This window comes from Centruroides vittatus, unplaced genomic scaffold (genome assembly GCF_030686945.1).
Source record: "Centruroides vittatus isolate TY-2023 unplaced genomic scaffold, ASM3068694v2 contig_1159, whole genome shotgun sequence".
NCBI lineage: Eukaryota > Metazoa > Arthropoda > Arachnida > Scorpiones > Buthidae > Centruroides > Centruroides vittatus.
Genome location: NW_027120745.1, coordinates 558,068 through 580,252, shown reverse-complemented (window position 1 = coordinate 580,252; position 22,185 = coordinate 558,068). Strand labels below are relative to the sequence as shown.

General features: G+C 31.7%; 1 protein-coding gene across 1 annotated transcript; it reads right to left on the bottom strand.

Moving 5' to 3' along the window:
* Window positions 1-217: 217 nt before the first annotated feature.
* LOC136980094 (solute carrier family 13 member 1-like) lies at window positions 218-22,120 on the bottom strand. Its single transcript, XM_067276135.1, has 11 exons — window positions 21,919-22,120; window positions 13,814-14,087; window positions 13,602-13,736; window positions 13,408-13,527; window positions 13,263-13,337; window positions 13,071-13,196; window positions 11,361-11,538; window positions 11,085-11,246; window positions 10,871-11,008; window positions 8,044-8,098; window positions 218-366 (listed from the first exon to the last, which is right to left on the bottom strand). The coding sequence occupies exons 1-11, from the start codon at window positions 22,118-22,120 to the stop codon at window positions 218-220; spliced, it is 1,614 nt and encodes a 537-aa protein (XP_067132236.1).
* Window positions 22,121-22,185: the final 65 nt, after the last annotated feature.

The window sequence follows — 22,185 nt, the reverse complement described above, 5'->3', positions numbered from 1 at the left end:
TTAGGGGATTCATACCTCTCGGTTATCGATTTTGATCGAGAATATACTTCGACTCGGACGTCTTTCCTGGCGGAGCGACAGGTGGGCGGCAGGATTGGCTTGTCGGCGGAGGCTTCGGCGTCTCGACTTGGCCTTCGAGTCGGATACGGTGTCTCCGGGCAGTTCGTCTACTTCGGACGTCAGCTCCCCGTTCTTAAAGATCCCCCCTATTTATACTCTAAGTCCCTTCCGCCACGATCACCAATCGCGATAGAGGATGATGACTTGAATTCCGTGACTCAGGTCGGATCCTGAGAAGGAGGGAAGTGAGTTTGACGGCGGAAGATTGTACATCCTTCGAAACTTGATCGTTATCTCCCGAGAGGGCTTCGAAATAATTAAAATTTAACATTGGACCGGCCTAATACGGGTCTCACAAACGCATTTAACCATAAAACAACAAACATTTATTTTTCCAGTAAATAAAAATTTACAAAGAAAATAGAAATAGGGAGAGAGTCTTTATTCGCGCCTATACGAGAGGTTTACAACCACGTACGCCAGTCGATAAGTACCTGGATCTGTCACGGTCGACACCCTCTGTCAGCTTGGACGAGGTAAAGAGAAGGCTCGAATCCAAAAGTCCGTAATAGTAATATCCTTCACGGGTTCCAATCGAATGCCGGTTAGTTCGGAGCGGCTAAGGCCCGATGGAAATGGCGGGAAGCTGGAGAAGATCGTCGGGTAGAGCACGGTGGGGGTAAGTACACGCTTCAAAAACGGGCAGGCGAGAGTTTAAAGTGTGAAGGGGTGACATTTCCCCTTTCTTTTTATTCGGGGTCTTCTCCCTGCTATTGTGATGCCAAAACTTGGTAAGTGGTGCAGGGAGCTGGCGGTTAGTCCGATTCCCGATTTTTATGAGACTTCCTTCTGTGAGTGGTTTTTATCGGAATATGTATCATTTACGAAAGAAGTGTTATCGGTGGGAACATCTTGCGAACTTCCTCTACGGTATTTGTCAATGCGGGTTTAAATAAAATAATTTCCATAATTTTCGAACAAAAATTAAATAACTGAGATGGTCGGAATTATAAAAATACTAGCCGGATTCGTGGCAATAGATCCATTTAAACGAGGGAAAAATATATCGATTTGACATCTGAACCAGTGGCGTAGCGTAGGTTTCTGCCGCCCGGGCAGATGCCAAATCTCCCCCTACAAAATATGATATTATTATAAAGACAAAATTTTGTAGAGCGAGGAAAATATTAAGCTGCATAAGAGATTTTTTTCTCTCCAAAATATAAAATTATTACAAAATTGCGAAAACATGTTTTGAAGTCTAATATTAGCCTAATAAACTTTGCTAGTCGCAATGCAATCATTTTCTTTTCTGTTTTTTGGGCCTCTGAAAACCTGTGCTGCATGAGGTGAATGATGCCCAAAATTATTTACAAACAGAGGGACTCCACGTGCATCGGTGTGCTCAAAAAACAAGTGCTTTGCAGACGCTACTAACAGAGAAACGAGAGGAATTGTAGCGGGTGCTTTGAGTTACGCCAAAAATTTGCTTCGTCGTTATTCGTCTGGGGAGCTCCATTAAAATGCCAAGGTCTTCACACACATTTTTAGCGTAACTGAAAACGCCCTCTACAATTCCTCTCGTTTCTCTGTTAGTAGCGTCTGCAAAGCACTTGTTTTTTGAGCACACCGATGCACGTGGAGTCCCTCTGTTTGTAAATGCGAGGGGCTGGCCGGGGGTATAGAATACAGTTATGATTCGTATACCACTTAATCGGCAGCCTGTTGGAGGAACAGGCCCTCTGTTTGTCTAAACGGATGGCTTTATGAGTGATAATAGATCAAGATCGCGTGATCAGATCTAAGTCAGGATTCCCGACCCCAGTTAATCAATTTCCCGCGGATTAACACGCGTTTAGTTATTTAGAGATATCTGTGACGTCCAAGTGGCAACATCCGTATTATTATATCATAGGAGGAGTTAAGATTTGGCGAGTGAGAGTGCATCGATAATGAATGAGATCATTTTAAAACAAATGACAAATAAATTTAATACGAGCAGATTAAATGGATAAATACAATAATAATACATTCAAATTTAGGATTCAAATAAACGGAATTAAAATGATATATTCTAGGCCTATTCTCGTGGAGATACTGAACTATCTATCTTATATACTAAAACCTATCTCGCAGAGAGAATCTAGCGCGTGAGAGAGAGTTTACATCAGTCTATAATAATTATACTACCTTCACTTGAGGTTTGATCTACTTCTTTTCTTCCTTGGGAATTATGCAACATTTTGTATGGCTGTCTTCTTACGGAGATCTGTGGAGGTGCCTTCGTATATGGTAGCTTCGTCGGAAAGGCTATCTTTTCTTCCTTGTATGATGGCGATGACGGGAAAATCGTCTCTTTTTATACCTTTTATTTTCTCCAGATCTCCTCCAATGGAGATCGAGCTTAAGGATCATCTGTCTGGGTGTCGTGATGAGTCTTTTGGATTTTAGCCAGCCTTTTAGTCACGGGAGATAAAGATCTCTCTCAGGAACTAACCGTCGACAAAGGAAACATTTTGTTCCTTGTTCACTTTGATGTGAAACTTTCATAAAAATTACGAATTATTATATTAAATTTTTAAACGGTTTTTTTTTCTATTAAATTCTGGAATATTTTGTTTTGAATAATCAATCTCATAAAAATTAAACTCCTTAAACTGCGGATCTCACAAATAATTTTGGGCATCAATCGCCTCACGCAGCACAGGTTTTCGGAGGCCCAAAAAAACAGAAAAGAAAATAATTGCATTACGACTAGCAGTGTGTTTCAGCTTTCGTCTGCCTCTGTCAGTTTTTTCTACAGTTGTCAAAATAACTTTATAATGGTTCCATGTCATATCTACTGCTTCGGCTGTAGATACGCTCCATCGGGTATCCGGAATCATTTTTAATGCTATGTCTTTCTGTATGATTTTTAACAAAGTGACAATTGCGTAAGTATGAAAAACCTTGCAATGTTAAAAACGAATTCATTATAAATCATATTGCCCAATAGACATAAAAAGAAATGCCTTCCTAATGGAACAGAAAAATATCAACAAGTACCTCGTTGTCAGAAGATATCATATTAGAAGAAAAACAATTATTTATAAAATATTTATCGAATGGATATCCGAGGAAAGTTTTAATTAAGTGGTATAATAATTATATGTATAATAGATACAAACTTAAAAGTGAAAAAATAAATTAACGTTATGTTCTATTTCCATGCATAAATTGCTTATATGAAAAATATAAAAGCCAATTGAACGCTATTTCTGTTCGTATTGTAGCCGACCAAACAAATAGATTATCTAACATATTAGATTTTATTAATAAAGAAAAAGTTGAACTGGACGTGGCAGGAGTCGTATGGAAAATGCTACATACAGTATGTGTTGTCAACCAAAATGCTATACAGTCAAACCTGTTTTAACGCGGTCTTTTTTTGTGCGATTTTTTATTTGTGCGGTATAGTTGGCAACTAGTCTCATGCGTTTTGTCATGTCTCACGTTGACTTATTATAGCTAAATAAACTTATTATAGTAATATTATTGCACGAATATGCGAAAAATGAAATAATTTATTTTTTAAGTCAACAAAACACCACCTGGACAAAAATATGTAAAACAGACGATAGACGAGACGGTGCAGTCAAGTGCTGACATCTGTTGTCAATAAATTCTACGTGTGTTTTAATTACGTTAATTAAACCTTCAAAGGGCTTTCGCATTCCTGGACCATTAAGATAAGATTCGTTTCAAAGCGTAAATCGAAGGTAAATGTACTGTATTATTTTTTCTATTTAGATATAAAATTTTAGGATTTTTATTTTATGTTTAGACATAATCCCTGAAAATGAATAAGGGCAAAAACAGAGCGAAGAGGAAGGTAATTTCCTTAGAAACTAAGACTACGATTTTAAAACGAGTTATTTTCTATGTGAGACTTTTTTTATGCAGTCCCTATCCACCGCATAAAAACAGGTTTGACTGTATAAGAAAAACAAAAGGAAAATTAGAAAGAGACTTAAAGAACACGAAGCGGCCATACGGTTAAAATACGGCGAATCTCCACGGTATCAACACTGCAGTAATTTTAATTGTAAAATAGACAAAAATAATATAAAAATTTTGTACGAAGAAAAAATCTTGTTAAACGTCGGATAAAAGAACACTACAGTAGGAGAAGGTGGTGCAGATGGGGCCATGGCCATGGGGTAAGACGGGGACGTCCGTTTATTCGTGGTTAACGCGCTTTCATCTAGCTGTTATTTGAGGAACTAAATGTCAACCTCAAAAGAGACGACGGGACGAGAGAACGTCCGAATCGCTCTCTTTGTTTGGAAGTAAGACAGTTTTCCACGTTTCGGCAATACTTCGTCTAATTTTACGCCCGCTACAAAGTTTCTACAAAATAAGTAGCATTGTGAACTCTTACATTACCTTTTAGATGAAGATATTATGGTATTCAAAGTAACCTTTAAGACTGAAATTGTTTAATTTTGAAATAAAGTTGACCCGTGTTTGCAGTCAGTATGAAAAGTGCCCCTACCATCTTGCCCAAGGTTGGTCGCGAATTCTGGCGCTGGCTAGAGGCACTGCGATATAGTGCAGTGAACTATAATTTAATATACTTTTAAATTCGTTGTCATTGATAATTGTATATCACTTTTTCGAATATACAAAATAATAATTTTAAAAGTGATCTTTTTATAGAAAATGAAATATTCCACGTTTAAATCACATCTAACTGTAATAAATTTATACAGTAGGCCCTGTATACTGTATTACTTTATTATTTATGTTTTTACGTTTTATTTTATTTATGAAAACGCTTTTTTAATGTAAATACTATCTTAACAAGAAATAAAATGTGAGATAACGATCGAAACAAAAATTTTTTTCCACGAAAAAAAATATCGTCTGCTTACAAAATAACGAAACTGAGCATGCGCGAAGTGACGGTATCGTTTGGTAAAGTAAATACGAGTAAGTTCAAACTTTTATATTTATTTATTCGGAAAATAATAATAAATGTAGCCGTTGTGATAAATGGGCGCACTGTTCTTGTGCCAGTATTGAAGATAACGACAGTTTAACCATTTCAATTTGTCCCTCTTGTATAGAAAAATAATATCTCCATCTTACCCCGTGGGTGGGGCAAGATGGTGCATTTACATATAATTTTAAAATATTAAATTTTCTTGTTTTTAAAAACTTTTTCCAAAAATTAAATGTTGTATCATATATTACCAAATATTGTAGTTACTGAGAATAAAAAAGTTATCGTTCTCATTAAAGTGGTTGCCATCTTATGACTTTTCAAATCTTAACGTCCTCATTCTGCCCCACCTTCCTCTATATGACTAGTGACAGTGCTATACCGTGTACACAACTTTAAATAGGCCGATATTTAATTCAAAACAATCCATCCCAAGACAATTGACTTCATAAATGATACCTGATATTTTCAGTTATTTATCTGTTAATTTCGATTAATTACTTATTTCATTCGATTTATTAAATAAATCAATGAATGAATGATCACATCGAAAATTTATTGTAGATTTTCAATTAACACAATGATCAATTGTCACCAGTATCAATAGACGAAGATAAATTGTCGTCAGATCAGCTGTCGTGTAACCAATTTAAGTTATTAAAAAAACACATACTAATACATACCTGTACTTGTGTCACAGTATGTGTGTCTTGTCTCTTCTTACTTTAGGTAAGCAAGGTTTTTACAAACAAATATTTGTCTATATTCTGTTTGGAGAGTTGACACTTGCTGATTTGCCATCTAAGGCAATATACTCTGACAAAGAACGAAATTTGCAAATCCAAACTGTTTTTAGATATGCAAGCAGCTGTGCACGTGTTGTTAAAAGACGAGTTTATGGAGAGTAGTGAATTGCAACAATACTTTGCGCAGTAGGTAGCTACTGTGCAAAGTATTGTTACAACGTTTTCAGCTTCACTGTTTTTGCGGGGTTGGATCGGGTATACTATAGATTACTCCCTATGGAATTTCGTGTGTTTGGGTATATATCTGAACTCAGGGGACCGAGACGAGTTCAACGATACTCTACTTTTGGACCGGAGACGAAAAATAAAAAAGTTATCATACTTTTTTCGGCGATCGCGCGATGATAGGGAGTCGCGTCGCTCTCCGCTAAGTCGGCCTCGCTATCGCGATCGGGAGTCCCGTCGCTTGCCGTTAAAATTGCCTTTAGTAGACGTTTTCCCCTTTTTTTACTTTGTTCAAGAACTACCGTGAATCGATCACTAGTTTAGCACATGGCGGCGTGTGGTGGCTCCCATACGAGAGGTCAGTCGAGCCGCCATGTTCGCTGCCATAAGTAACATTAACCGAAATGGTGATCGCGCGATGATCGGAAGTCGCGTCGCTCTCTCTGCTCTCGTATCGTGTGTTTAACGCTCCGGAAGATGACCGTAGTCCGACGTCACGGTTTGCAGACTTTACCGCAAGATGGCAGTACTAGCAACTATGGTGCCGTCTTCATGAGAGCATTAAAAAAGTATGGTAAGTGAAAAAGTATGATAACTTTTTTCATTTTTCGTCTCCGGTCTAAAAGTAGGGTATCGTTGAACTTGTCTCGGTCCCGAGTTCAAATATATAATCAAAGTCCTGAAATTCCATAGGGAGTAATCTATAGTACACCCGTTGGATCTCCTCTAGTCGCCTTAATATTAATTTAACGATAACCCCTAGTAAAGTGCCGCTCGGGCGGGCGCCCCCTTTGCCGGCCATCCGGCCCCACGCCACTGATCTGGACGCGAAGGAACATCCGCGAACTGCAGCTATTTTCTCCATGTACGCTATCGAGATCCGTTCTAACCTAATTCTACTGCTTAGTAATGGACTTTTCGATATAACGGACCATACCGTAATAACGAGTAATCACGATAAAAACGGACTTTCGTTATAACAGACCAATTTCTTCGGTTCCGTGGTGGTCCATTATATCGAACTTTTACTGTACATTATAAACACGGAGTAGAAAACAGTTCGTAACGTATATACATTATTTTAAATGACATTTAAAAGTTATAAAGAATTGTTTTGAAAAACAGTATTACAGAAATGTAATTTAAAGATAAAAATGGTTATTTATTTCACAAGAATTTGATAGACACAGTCGACGAAGGATCAAAAAATACCTTTTTCCACAATAAAAATTCCGAGATAAAAATGTTAGGATAGCGCAAGAACAATAAATAAAAAGCACAATGACACAAAAACATAATTAATAATTATGCAGATTGTTTTTATACATTTGTTTTAAAAAAAGTCGGAATATAATAAGTCCCAGAAACAGCTCGAATAAAGGAATAACGTTGGAATCAGTGACGTAACTAGAAAGTTTAGTTCCTTACGCGAAATATGGTAAAGGGCCTCCAAAGCTCAGGGCCTAACACCTCCATGTTGATGATGGTTGAGGAATTGAATTTAAACAAAATTTTTAAATTGTTATAAAATATTAAAGTAGGTATATTAAAAATTTTTGTTATTGTAAATAAATTTAATATCGAAAACAAAAAAATACTGTATTTCAAAAATTGATAAACAAAATAAAAATTATTAGTTGTAACAAAAAAGTAATAACGATAAAAAAATTACAAAATCACAAAAGAATGATCACAGCAACCATAAGGTTTACAGCCAGTATTTTGGTTAAATAATTAGATTAATGGATGAATAATAGACATTGAAGTCAGGGAAAAAGTGTGTGACAATTTTACACTGCAACCGCGCCACAAGAGGGAGTGTAGGGTGTGACCGCCCGAGAGAGCCATCGTCAAAGTAGCTCCAAGACATTCCTAATTAAATGCTTGCTTTAAATTATGAAATAATAAAACAGAGAACAAAACATTATATTAAAAAGCAAAATTGCGAGTTCTAACGATCTAAGTGCATTATTTATATAATCGTGCAACACATATATTTTATGATCAAGCGTGTCACGAAAAACTCACCACCAGGATCATTGGTCCTGGTGCAAGGGCGTCGCCAAGGGGGGAAGCTGTCCCCCTAGAAATTCGAAAAAATATTTAAATTTTAAATTTTAATTAAAATAATCTTCTTAGGCTTCTTGTAAGTTTTAAAAAAAATGTTTTAATTAAGATATTTCTTTTCCGGTACGTAATAAATGATTAAAACTTTATGAATCATTTTTATTTTACCTACATACAATTCTTATCCTTTATCAATTTACATCATCTTGCCCCCCCTGGCCCATTGGCTGGCGACACTCTTGTCCTGGTAGTGAGTTTTTCGTCCAGAGAGAAATAAACTTGTACGAATTTATATATAAAAAGTTTCCAGATGTTCATATCACCCACACTTAACTCAAAGAGTTTCGAAAGTAATCAAAAAATAGAACTCCCGGTATAGGCTATTTGCACTAATTCGTAAGGAGCGCAAAACACAGTTAACTTAGCGGTGGCGTTGGATGCAACACGTCCAATGTTGTACATTGTATATGCCTACAGATTTGATTTTATCATCCCATCCGGAATGATGAAACTGATTGTCTCAGAGAGAGTATTTCACACAAAAAGATTATATACAGTCAAACCTGTTTTTATGCGCTCTTTTTATGTGCGATTTTTATTTGTGCGGTATATGAAATTTCAATCAAATTGGAACATAATTGACTCCTGTAAAATTTTTAAAAACTCTATTTGTTGTTTTCTATGACATCAGCAGGTTTTTTCATTTTTTATTCAGTAAAATTTTTTTCTCATACGCTTATTTCGGCCCCCTCTTATTTTAATAGCATAAAAACCATAAATATTATGTTATATTTGAACAGATGCGGTAAGTTAGCTCCCCTCCGGCTTTAGACTGCCGGTGTGAAATTTCACGCCTTGTTAAATGAAATAACACTTCCTGCAGCTATATTTATCAAATAAAATCATTATTTAACGATTATTTTTAACTTTTTAATGTTACATTCGTATTTAAGTGGAAATAATTAATTAATATAAAAATTAAAATTCTTAGAGGATTTTTTTCCCCATTAGGTGTTGCAGAAAAAGGCCCAAGGGGTTAAAAAAGCAATTCCTAATTATTTCGTACGGTTTCGAGTTATTTTCTACGCGAGACTTTTTTTATGCGGTCCCTATTCACCGCATAAAAAAATATTTTTTTAATTGTGTTGAGAAAACTATTTTTTATAGCCACTCGTGAAGTTTCGCGCGATTTTTTTTATGCATTTTCTTTTATGCGGTCCCTATCCCCCGCATAAAAACAGGTTTGACTGTAGTCCAAGTGATCATTGGTCGAATAAACGGTGGTTGGCTTAAAGAAGTGCTCATCTGGAGATGTTTCACTGTCCATATATATATATTAAGTTTCACTGTCCATATATATATTATATACAGTATATATATATATAGTAGTACTATTATATAAGCTTATATCGTAACTCTTTTATGATTATTATTTATATTTGATTTATAATCAACTCAACTGATGTCCGGGAAACAAAATCAAAATTTCTCTTCTTTATATTGTAATAAAAATAAAGAGAACGAAACGTTAGAAATCAGACGTTTAAAAATTTTAAACTTTATTCATTTAACACAATAATTTGTATCCAATTGATAAGTATAAACTGTAAATCCACGATTTCTCGATAATATTTTACGATAAGCATTCAAAATGGTCATTTTTACGTGTTTCATATTATTTCGTATTAATTTAACTAAAAACACGAAGAAAATTTTAGTACAAAATCGAAGAGTTAATTTATTAATTTCAAACAACTTTATAAGTATTCAGAAATCTAACAAAAATATATGCAATTTGTTAATAGCATAAAACATTTTGACGTAATTGGTTTCAATTACTTATTAAGTAGTAATACGAACATAAAAATTCTTTTTTGATTTAGTTGACGAACGTCTATTTTGATGAATAATGATACAAATTAACAGAATTTCTTACAACAATGTAACTTTTAATTCAAGCAATAATAGTCTCTAATAATCCGTATTAACAGCCCAATCTGGGAAGATTGTATAATTGAATATGAATTTTCCCCAACTTACAACCATTATCAATTCTATCACCAAGCATATTATTGTCACAATAATTCCTGGCTTTGCCTAAATAAAAACAAGTTATCTGTAACATTAACTTTGAATGATTGATACATAAATTCTACATGGCACGTTCAAATGTTTGCGGAAAAGATTTTTATTGCCTTTTTTTATTGATTCTCTCTCTCTTTATATATATATATATATATATTTAGACAACATTATCCTTAAATGTTGAAATGGTGCAGAAGGTGTTATTCACCTTCTGCAGGAACACACTTCATCCAACGGTCGTACAGTTTTTGAAAACGTCCTGGAACTAGTCATCGAGAGTAGCTGATATATGCATGTGTTATTATGCAGGGAAAAAGCTGGAAATTATATGGAACAAAGGTCTGATGACTACGGGGCAGGTACAAAGACTTGATGAAATGCTTACTTAAATATCTTCTGTACAAGTTGAGATCGATCGATGCGCAGTGATCACTTTGAGCATTTTCCTATGTAAGTGTAATGTCGTATACAAGTACCAATGTTCAATAAAGCTTATTTTTCATGTACCTGGATGTCACGTCATACTTTTTCTTTCGCAATTTTTTCGAAAACTATGGGTCGTAGCGTATGATTTTTCGGTCATTTTTTATGTACTCCGAGCTATAATTCTCGTTCTGCAGAGTTAATGTAGAGTCACCAAAAAAGGCCATAAAAATCTTTTCCGCGAACCTTTCGAACGTACCACGTATATATTATAACATACCATTTCGATGGTTTTCATTCCTGATGCATTGTAAACAATAGCATTGGACGGAGTACTCAGAGGCAACAAAAAAGAAAATGAACACGATACGGTAAACGGAATCATGAGATATAGCGGATTCACCTTAAGAGCTATTGCCTATAAAATGTATTATACATTCTATAAAAATTATAATAAAATATTAAAACTGTGGATGACATAAATTATTACATACTATACTCTTAATAACTGGCAAAAAAAGTGTATTCACTGCCGCATTTGTAATCAGTTGGGTGAATATTATCGCTAGTAAACAGACGATTATCATGACCAATTCAGCTGGAAAGTTAGACAGAATCTTAAGTTGATCGCCCAAAAGTTTAATAACTCCCGAATCCTATAATTATATTTTGCAATTTTTGTCGTCTAAACATTGCAAATTTTTCAAAAGATACTACAATATTCCCGATTTCGAAAATAATTTCCTTCAAACAGTTAACAAACCACAAACCTTCAAGCCTTCGGCGAGAGTAAAAGAGCCTCCAAATATAAACAAAACGTCCCAGTTCATGTGTTTTTGTGCTTTTTTCCAGGTAAGTAAAGGAGGACTCTTCTTCAGTTTCGGTTTAGCGGGAATCAAAAAAAGAAACAGACAAAGGAAGATTGCAGTAGTAATATTTTTTATATCACTGAAAAATATTTTAAAACAAATTATTCAATTACATAACTAATATGAAATTATATTTGAATCTTTTTTTAATTTTTAAAATAATTGTTTGTTGTATTAAGAAATTCAAAAAATTCTGGTTATGAATTTCTCTTAAAATGCAATTGGTTTATTAATACTGTATAGTAAACCCCGCTTTGTTATATGAAATCAGTTCAAAAATTTATGACAGTACAGTATACAGCAATATATTGTACAGTCCTCAGCAACTCACCTACTACAGTCAGGGCCGGATTTACCAATCCAGGGACCCTGGGCACAAATTCGGTGGGGGTCCCCCCTTTGAGAGTAGGCAAATTTGATGATTTAGAAAGTTTACACAAAATACTGTACTTTCAATTAGATTTGAACTAGGAAGTTGTAAATTTCATTTAAAAATAAGGTTATTGTAAACATAGATATATTTTATTGTGTAAAACTAATTATTTTAATTTAACTAAAAAATACCTATGTGAAATTTTTTCCCGAAATTTTCCGATGTTTCATAGGTTTTTTCCCGGGTTTGGTTTTCTCTGCGTGTTGCCCTCATGATTAAACCACACTAGGCTGTCGTGGTAATAGAAAGAAAAATTATGTTTAAACATAATTTTTTTTAGTTTTGTGGGGGCCCCTATTTTGTGGGGGCCCTGGGCACAGGCCCCAAATGCCCTTATGTAAATTCGGCCCTGACTACAGTAATATAATGCACGGCTCCGCAAAGACTTTCCTATCGAAAACACTCAATTATAATATTTCTACTGTCTAGAAATTTTAAATTACTGTTTCTAAAAACTTATCCGAGTTATGCGAAGTTACGGGGTTTACTGTATGTTATATTCAAGTTCGAAAGTTCTTTTTTGAATTTTATGAATTCGTAGATTACATCTTATGTAAATATAGACGTAAATACTAGCATTTTAAATGCATAATTTTGTACATTAAGTTAATACTGATTAGTTATTTTCAGACCTTCAAATGTAGAGGTACTTCGTACGTTTCAGAGTTCGAGTTAAATTCGACAGAAATTTGCTTCGGAGTTCGAACTGCACGCACAATGAAAACATACGCAAAAACGTTAAATCCAACGTAATCTTTACTTATTAAATGAACCTTGTCATCCAAGAAATGTGTGGAACCAAGGCAACCTAAGAGGAGTATTATAATATCGACGATTGAGGAGAAAAAGGAACTTATCGCGAAGTACGAAAGCAGTACACGTGCGGCGTATCTGGCGGCCATATTGAAGATGTCGAAGCTGACGTTGTGCAATCAATAATTGCAATTTTCATTTTACTACATAGTATTTACGTATTTTATTTTTTCATGTTTTAATTTTTTATTTAGGCCAATTAATTGTGTTATTTAAAAAATAATACTAACCGTTAGACGTGAGAACAGAAGAGGAAAGGGGAAAATTTAATTTTGTTACAAACACATACCAAATATTCAATAATAATAATAATAATGAATAAAATGTGCGTCTTATAAAAGAGACGTAAAAAATAGATCACTTACAACTTTCTTTCTTTACTATAAAGGTTATTCAACAGATCTTGCCAACCGGGAGAAAACATTGGACTTTTCGTAACACAACTTATAACGAGACAAACGGATAACGACAAAATGGCAACTTCATGAAACCTATTTCAATATTTATTTTTAACCAATTAGTATCAATACTTTTTGAAAGAGTTCAAAATTTCTCACGATATTGGATCCAGTTCTCTATATTCGGCAGTTATCGCTTTTCTTATAATTATGTTTTCATTTTTAGAAATTCGTCTGCAAGAATTTCAGATTATTTATTTCTAAATTTAAGAAAATACGAAATAGAAAAAGGAATAATGATTACTTATATTTCAAGACATATTTCGATAGATATAGGTATATAAGTAAAACGAGTAGGAAAACAACCGGAACGTTATAACACATCCATGAACCAAAATTAACTTCTTTTGAATGTGGAAATTCGCTGAAAACGAAACAAAATTAAAATTCAAACGTATTTACACAGCATTATGTTATACGCGAATCTGATTAACTTACTATTTTAAATATTGAACGAGAACTGTATTTGTTGAAGAACCACTTAAAGTACCTATTCCTCCGCAATTTGCTGAGATACATATACTTAACATGAGTATTTTTCGTATTCTCCTCAGATCTTCGTCCAATTCTTCACTGAAATAGTAATTAAAATGGCTAAATTGTTTGGATTATTTAAATAAGCTTTATAAAATATTGAAGTGTCTTTTTACATTTCATTAGCGAACGATTTTTCGCTTAATTCTTTTTGCAGATTTTCACTTTCTTGTTTAATCTCTTTGATTTCTTCGTGTTCATCTTCATCTCGTTGTTTTAAAATTCCTTCATTATTGAAATTAACATTATCTTCATTAATAGCTTTATTATTCGATTCCTTAATATTATCGTCGTATTCGATTTCATCTTCGCTATTAAATTCGCTTATATTCTCAATTTCTGATTTATTTTTACCATCTATTCCATTTATCTCCACTTGTGCGGTTAAATCTAAAAAAAAATATGATTTGCAACTTTACAGTTTATTGCTTTCTCTGTGCATTTAAAATAATTTATAGAAATAACTCATTGTTTTAAATTTATAGCCTATTTATTAAATTAGTCAAACATTTAAAATGGATATTTGGGTGAAATACCATTTTATTGATATCATTAAGCTTTATTGTCCATTCATCTGCAATCAACCTAATGGTATAGAATGGCAGAATATTCTAATAAATAAACTGTAGAACGTTTTCAACCTGTTCTACAGGCCATCGTCAAGTTTTTAAAAATCAAGCAATATTAAGAACACATTTAAAATACAGATTTTGTTTGGAATATTGAGTTATTTGATTCAGAAAATAAATTACAGTAATATATATGTACAACTTAAAATAACGAAACAATAAAATAGACAAAAAAGAAAAAGGAAAAAACAAAATAAAATAAATAAATAAATAATTAAATTTACAATATCAGTTTTTGATTATATGGACATTATGCATTATTCTCTAATAAGTTCTTTTCAACTGCATATTTCCACACTGGGTAATACTGTGGCATCCTTATAGTTTATACATCTGCCCAAAAGGTTGCTTCTATAAATTTCCACTTTTTCCAAATTCATTGCTAATGTTGGTACGTTGGTCAATATTTCATGATTTTTAAAAATCTGAAGAAGGCCTGTAGAACAAGTTGTAAACTTTTGTTATAATAAATAATTCTCGGTGAGATAAGGTGTTGTTATGTAATGAATAATTCGAAATAACACATTTGATAACAATGTTTAAACAGTTTGTTTTAATCTACTGAAAAAAAATCAAAATGAAAAACGTCACCCCAAAAAATTCCCCAAAATTTCTGTTAGTCGATAAAAATATTTCCACTCTGCAAATGCTGGGAGGCATTGCACAAAACTGCCTTCGGTTCTCGACGTGACTTCCTAATTTTCTGCCGGAACTCGATACGTGACGTCTTGAAATAGCTAGGTATGTTGTCCGCGGGATTCCCATTGTACGGAAGCGCGAGATCTTCTATTTTTTCCGAAGTGTGATTTGTGGTTCAATTTCACGCTGAATGTCGAAACAAGCGGACTAGAGTTTTTATCAGTGGCGTGCCGTCATTGGAAGCGAGGGAAGCGCCGATTCCACCTTCCAATGACCTTCCCTTGTATTTTATAAAATATAAATTTTCATATTTTAACGTGACTTTGCATTAATTAAAATTAATATTTTATTATAACTGCATTATGTATCTTTTACAAATTTCTATACTACGTGTGAAAAATACGATAAGGTTGCTATTGTATATTCGAATAATTTAGTGGCGGAAGGAATGTCGAAACCAGGTGTTTCCAATCAGCCAGATTATATAGGCATTGGCACATGCGGTTTACAGAGCACCAACCTCACCCGGTTTAGCTGGTGGATGCTTCACACATAAAGCATCTAACTTTATATCCCGGACCGGTTCTGAGCTGTTAGCCTCAACCCGTCAACTTCCAAGCAGCCAGATTATAGGCATTGGCGCATGCGCTTTACAGAGCACCAACGTCACCCGGTTTAGCTGGTGGATGCTTCACACATAAAGCTTCTAATTTTATATCCCGGACCGGTTGTGGGCCGTTAGCCGCCTGCCTGCTAGATATTCGGCCCCCCTCGCCCGATTATGCGAATCACGAGTAGACTAGATCAACGGCGGGCAACCCCCGGCCCGCGGGCCAGCTACGGCTGGCGAAAAGTTTCTATCCGGCCCGCGAGATCTTTAATAGATTATTAAATTGGAAAAATAACTAATTAATAGTTATTTTTCCAATTCTTTGTAATTTTCGAAAACGATAAGAGAAATAAATGTAGTAATTAACTTTTTATTTATTTATTTCGTATTTGCAGACTAAAAAAATTACGAGTCACAAGAAGGCGTCAATTAACTACTACGGCCCGCGGAAATAACGTAAAATTTATTCTGGCCCACGTTATAAAAAAGGTTGCCCACCCTAGACTATATTTATAACTTAACCCAACCGATAGAAGTTTACTGGCATGTTTTTACGATAGTTCTGTATAGTTGACAGGGGTTTTAAAAAAAATCCATTAAAATATTTGATATATTTATTCTGCGTTTATTCTCTCTCCCATCTTATATTACTTACGGATTTCAATGTTAAACCGGTGATATTACGATTTAGTATGTCGCATCTGTAAGGGGATGCAGAAAAAACGTGTACAATTCTAGTACAGTGTTAAAAATTAACTGTTACTTTGGCAGCATCATTTACAACCAAATTTAACGAACGAAACGTACAATGGTACAAAAAAAAGCTCTAGAATTTATTTTCTTTAAATTTACGATTTATATATCCGTTGTCATAAAAATTTGTCTTTCCACTGTTTTCCCAAGACTACAGATATTCAGGTACAAAGTAACCGGTTTCGACTTATTTCTACTTAAGAAGTAATTAAATAATTAAAAAATTAGGGAATTAGAAACATATATAAAACCCCGATGAAAGAGCCGAAATTTTACTTAAACTGAAGCTTAACCGAACCAATCTCTTGCCGAGTACAGTGGGGTCTGATCTCTTCGTAATATTAGATGTAATAAAGACAGAAATTTTTCCAGTTCGAGAGTGACCGAAAAGTTGTAAATTTTGGAGATTTCCGTGAACATTCGGTCCTAAAACGAATTAGTTAGAAAACGAACGACGGACAATCTGTTAAGTTTAACATATTTAGATTTTTACAGCTATGGTGAGAAACGTTTAAAATCTACAACAACCCCGTCGCGACCTTTGAGATATACTAGTAATGCGACAAAAGAGGCATTTGACATCGACCGGTATCGGCACCTTCGGGATTTGGCACGCACACACCTACCCGGACAGTCTTTGGTTCCATTCATTAGCCACTCGTAGGGAGCTATTTCACTAAGTGGATTGTTTTAAGATTTAAAAAGTAAAGAATATTTTGTTATTTTTATGTACGTTTCTTCACAAAGTTATATTTAATTATAAGTTTCTTTAAAAGTATATTCGTACAATTGAAGAATTTTTTGTTATTTTTATGTACGTTTCTTCACAAAGTTATATTTAATTATAAGTTTCTTTAAAAGTATATTCGTACAATTGAAGAATTTTTTGTTATTTTTATGTACGTTTCTTCACAAAGTTATATTTAATTATAAGTTTCTTTAAAAGTATATTCGTACAATTGAAGAATTTTTTGTTATTTTTATGTACGTTTCTTCACAAAGTTATATTTAATTATAAGTTTCTTTAAAAGTATATTCGTACAATTGAAGAATTTTTTGTTATTTTTATGTACGTTTCTTCACAAAGTTATATTTAATTATAAGTTTCTTTAAAAGTATATTCGTACAATTGAAGAATTTTTTGTTATTTTTATGTACGTTTCTTCACAAAGTTATATTTAATTATAAGTTTCTTTAAAAGTATATTCGTACAATTGAAGAATTTTTTGTTATTTTTATGTACGTTTCTTCACAAAGTTATATTTAATTATAAGTTTCTTTAAAAGTATATTCGTACAATTGAAGAATTTTTTGTTATTTTTATGTACGTTTCTTCACAAAGTTATATTTAATTATAAGTTTCTTTAAAAGTATATTCGTACAATTGAAGAATTTTTTGTTATTTTTATGTACGTTTCTTCACAAAGTTATATTTAATTATAAGTTTCTTTAAAAGTATATTCGTACAATTGAAGAATTTTTTGTTATTTTTATGTACGTTTCTTCACAAAGTTATATTTAATTATAAGTTTCTTTAAAAGTATATTCGTACAATTGAAGAATTTTTTGTTATTTTTATGTACGTTTCTTCACAAAGTTATATTTAATTATAAGTTTCTTTAAAAGTATATTCGTACAATTGAAGAATTTTTTGTTATTTTTATGTACGTTTCTTCACAAAGTTATATTTAATTATAAGTTTCTTTAAAAGTATATTCGTACAATTGAAGAATTTTTTGTTATTTTTATGTACGTTTCTTCACAAAGTTATATTTAATTATAAGTTTCTTTAAAAGTATATTCGTACAATTGAAGAATTTTTTGTTATTTTTATGTACGTTTCTTCACAAAGTTATATTTAATTATAAGTTTCTTTAAAAGTATATTCGTACAATTGAAGAATTTTTTGTTATTTTTATGTACGTTTCTTCACAAAGTTATATTTAATTATAAGTTTCTTTAAAAGTATATTCGTACAATTGAAGAATATTTTGTTATTTTTATGTACGTTTCTTCACAAAGTTATATTTAATTATAAGTTTCTTTAAAAGTATATTCGTACAATTGAAGAATTTTTTGTTATTTTTATGTACGTTTCTTCACAAAGTTATATTTAATTATAAGTTTCTTTAAAAGTATATTCGTACAATTGAAGAATTTTTTGTTATTTTTATGTACGTTTCTTCACAAAGTTATATTTAATTATAAGTTTCTTTAAAAGTATATTCGTACAATTGAAGAATTTTTTGTTATTTTTATGTACGTTTCTTCACAAAGTTATATTTAATTATAAGTTTCTTTAAAAGTATATTCGTACAATTGAAGAATTTTTTGTTATTTTTATGTACGTTTCTTCACAAAGTTATATTTAATTATAAGTTTCTTTAAAAGTATATTCGTACAATTGAAGAATTTTTTGTTATTTTTATGTACGTTTCTTCACAAAGTTATATTTAATTATAAGTTTCTTTAAAAGTATATTCGTACAATTGAAGAATTTTTTGTTATTTTTATGTACGTTTCTTCACAAAGTTATATTTAATTATAAGTTTCTTTAAAAGTATATTCGTACAATTGAAGAATTTTTTGTTATTTTTATGTACGTTTCTTCACAAAGTTATATTTAATTATAAGTTTCTTTAAAAGTATATTCGTACAATTGAAGAATTTTTTGTTATTTTTATGTACGTTTCTTCACAAAGTTATATTTAATTATAAGTTTCTTTAAAAGTATATTCGTACAATTGAAGAATTTTTTGTTATTTTTATGTACGTTTCTTCACAAAGTTATATTTAATTATAAGTTTCTTTAAAAGTATATTCGTACAATTGAAGAATTTTTTGTTATTTTTATGTACGTTTCTTCACAAAGTTATATTTAATTATAAGTTTCTTTAAAAGTATATTCGTACAATTGAAGAATTTTTTGTTATTTTTATGTACGTTTCTTCACAAAGTTATATTTAATTATAAGTTTCTTTAAAAGTATATTCGTACAATTGAAGAATTTTTTGTTATTTTTATGTACGTTTCTTCACAAAGTTATATTTAATTATAAGTTTCTTTAAAAGTATATTCGTACAATTGAAGAATTTTTTGTTATTTTTATGTACGTTTCTTCACAAAGTTATATTTAATTATAAGTTTCTTTAAAAGTATATTCGTACAATTGAAGAATTTTTTGTTATTTTTATGTACGTTTCTTCACAAAGTTATATTTAATTATAAGTTTCTTTAAAAGTATATTCGTACAATTGAAGAATTTTTTGTTATTTTTATGTACGTTTCTTCACAAAGTTATATTTAATTATAAGTTTCTTTAAAAGTATATTCGTACAATTGAAGAATTTTTTGTTATTTTTATGTACGTTTCTTCACAAAGTTATATTTAATTATAAGTTTCTTTAAAAGTATATTCGTACAATTGAAGAATTTTTTGTTATTTTTATGTACGTTTCTTCACAAAGTTATATTTAATTATAAGTTTCTTTAAAAGTATATTCGTACAATTGAAGAATTTTTGTTATTTTTATGTACGTTTCTTCACAAAGTTATATTTAATTATAAGTTTCTTTAAAAGTATATTCGTACAATTGAAGAATTTTTTGTTATTTTTATGTACGTTTCTTCACAAAGTTATATTTAATTATAAGTTTCTTTAAAAGTATATTCGTACAATTGAAGAATTTTTTGTTATTTTTATGTACGTTTCTTCACAAAGTTATATTTAATTATAAGTTTCTTTAAAAGTATATTCGTACAATTGAAGAATTTTTTGTTATTTTTATGTACGTTTCTTCACAAAGTTATATTTAATTATAAGTTTCTTTAAAAGTATATTCGTACAATTGAAGAATTTTTGTTATTTTATGTACGTTTCTTCACAAAGTTATATTTAATTATAAGTTTCTTTAAAAGTATATTCGTACAATTGAAGAATTTTTTGTACTAGGTATGTATATTCATCACACATTTTTACTAAGTAAGTTTTTCTGATAATTTTAATTTTAGCCCTTATATCGTGGCTAGTGATTCAAAAATTTATTTCAAAAAAGTTTTGGCTCGAGACCGTATAATGAAAAAGAAAACATTATTAAAAGAGAAAGACCAATGCCTAAATTAAATATAAATACGTCGACAAAAAAATTTCGACATTTTGACGATAAAATTTATGACGAATGACGATTCTTTCGTAAAATCGAAGCAATTTGGAAATCAAAGCGGAATAGAATTTAACATTGGTAGACAATATAAAATAAATATTAAAAATTATAACGAGATAATTACGATTAATAGGTATATCTAAATTAATAGATGTTATATGTTTTTTCTCGAAGCGAGAATTGGCATTTAGGGGCCATAGGGAATTTATTGAATCTAATAACGGAGGTAATTATATTGAACTTTCTTATTTATTAAGTACAGTACGTCGGATAATCTATTAAAAATACATTTAAAGAAGTGTACGGTTTTTACTGGCTTATCGAACGAACGAATAAGAAAGGGCCCTGACGCGTAATTAATTAATTGCCCCTGTAAGTCGGCTTCTTACAGAAACACGGCTTCCCTATCATCAAATGTCACGGCACGCCACTGGCTTTTATCGCCATTTTAATTAAAAATATCGCCCACTTAGTTCCAGTGTATGTGAATCTTATCATATCGAAAAGTATAAAACCAAATACATTATATTTTATTACCAGTATAATTTTTTCTACATTATAGGTTTCTTTATACAGTATTTATTAGTGTTGCATTGTTATTTTGATTGTTTAATTTAATAAATCATTAGATATTCCACCGGAAACGCGTTATAACGCGATTTAAATCTGATAATTAATTCTATATTCTCTATAACGACAATATAAAAATAGAATTTCTTTGTATCAGAAATTGATTGTACGAGGACACGAGTTTTCCTACAATCAATTTCTGACATCTTGAATATTTGAAAGTTATATTAAACGTTTAAGAACAGAAAAATCGAAGATAATTTTGACTTCATCATTATAATTTTAAAATACAGTCAAACCTGTTTTTATGCGGGGGATAGGGACCGCATTAAAAAAACGCATAAAAAAATCTCACGAAACTTCACGAATGGCTGTAAAAAATAGTTTTCGCAACACAATTAAAAATATATTTTTTTATGCGGTCAACGGGGACCGCATAAAAAAAGTCTCGCATAGAAAATAACTCAAAACCGTACGAAATAGAATTTATTGACAACAGATGTCAGCACTTGACTGCATCGTCTGGTTTATCGTCTGTTTTACATATTTTTGTCCAGGTGGTGTTTTGTTGACTTAAAAAGTAAATTATTTCATTTTTCGCATATTCATGCAATAATATTACTATAATAAGTGCATTTATGCTATAATAAGTTTATTTAGCTATAATAAGTCAACGTGAGACATGACGAATCGCACGAGACTAGTCGCCAACTATACCGCACAAATAAAAAAATCGCACAAAAAAACCGCATAAATTAAAAATTCGCATTAAAAAAATCGCACAAATAAAAATCGCACATAAAAAGAGCGCATAAAAACAGGTTTGACTGTATTGGCATCCCAAAGAATTTTCTTACCTATAATCTCTACATTTTTCTTTCTGTCTTCCACTATATCCTTTTTAATCAATTTCTTCTCAGCAGCATAATTCATTTTCTTACCATCACATAACATTTTAGCTGTAGCAAGTTCTACAATAATAGCATGGACAATCGGTAAAATTACGGTTGCAGCAACGGTATTATTAATCCACATCGAAACAAACATTGTCGCCGTCATAAGTCCTAGCATTATCCTGTGTATAAAAAATAAATAATATGAAATAAATAAAACTATAAAATTTT

Bases quoted from the DNA above. Each gene is read 5' to 3' on its own strand.
- LOC136980094 (XM_067276135.1), bottom strand. From the start codon at position 22,120: ATGACGGCGACAATGTTTGTTTCGATGTGGATTAATAATACCGTTGCT. The intron at 13,737-13,813 runs GTAAAAAGACAC...TTACTATTTCAG, and splicing joins AAATCGTTCGCTAATGAAAT to TGAAGAATTGGACGAAGATC. The intron at 367-8,043 runs GTGAGTTTTTCG...ATTATTTCGAAG, and splicing joins CAGGACCAATGATCCTGGTG to CCCTCTCGGGAGATAACGAT.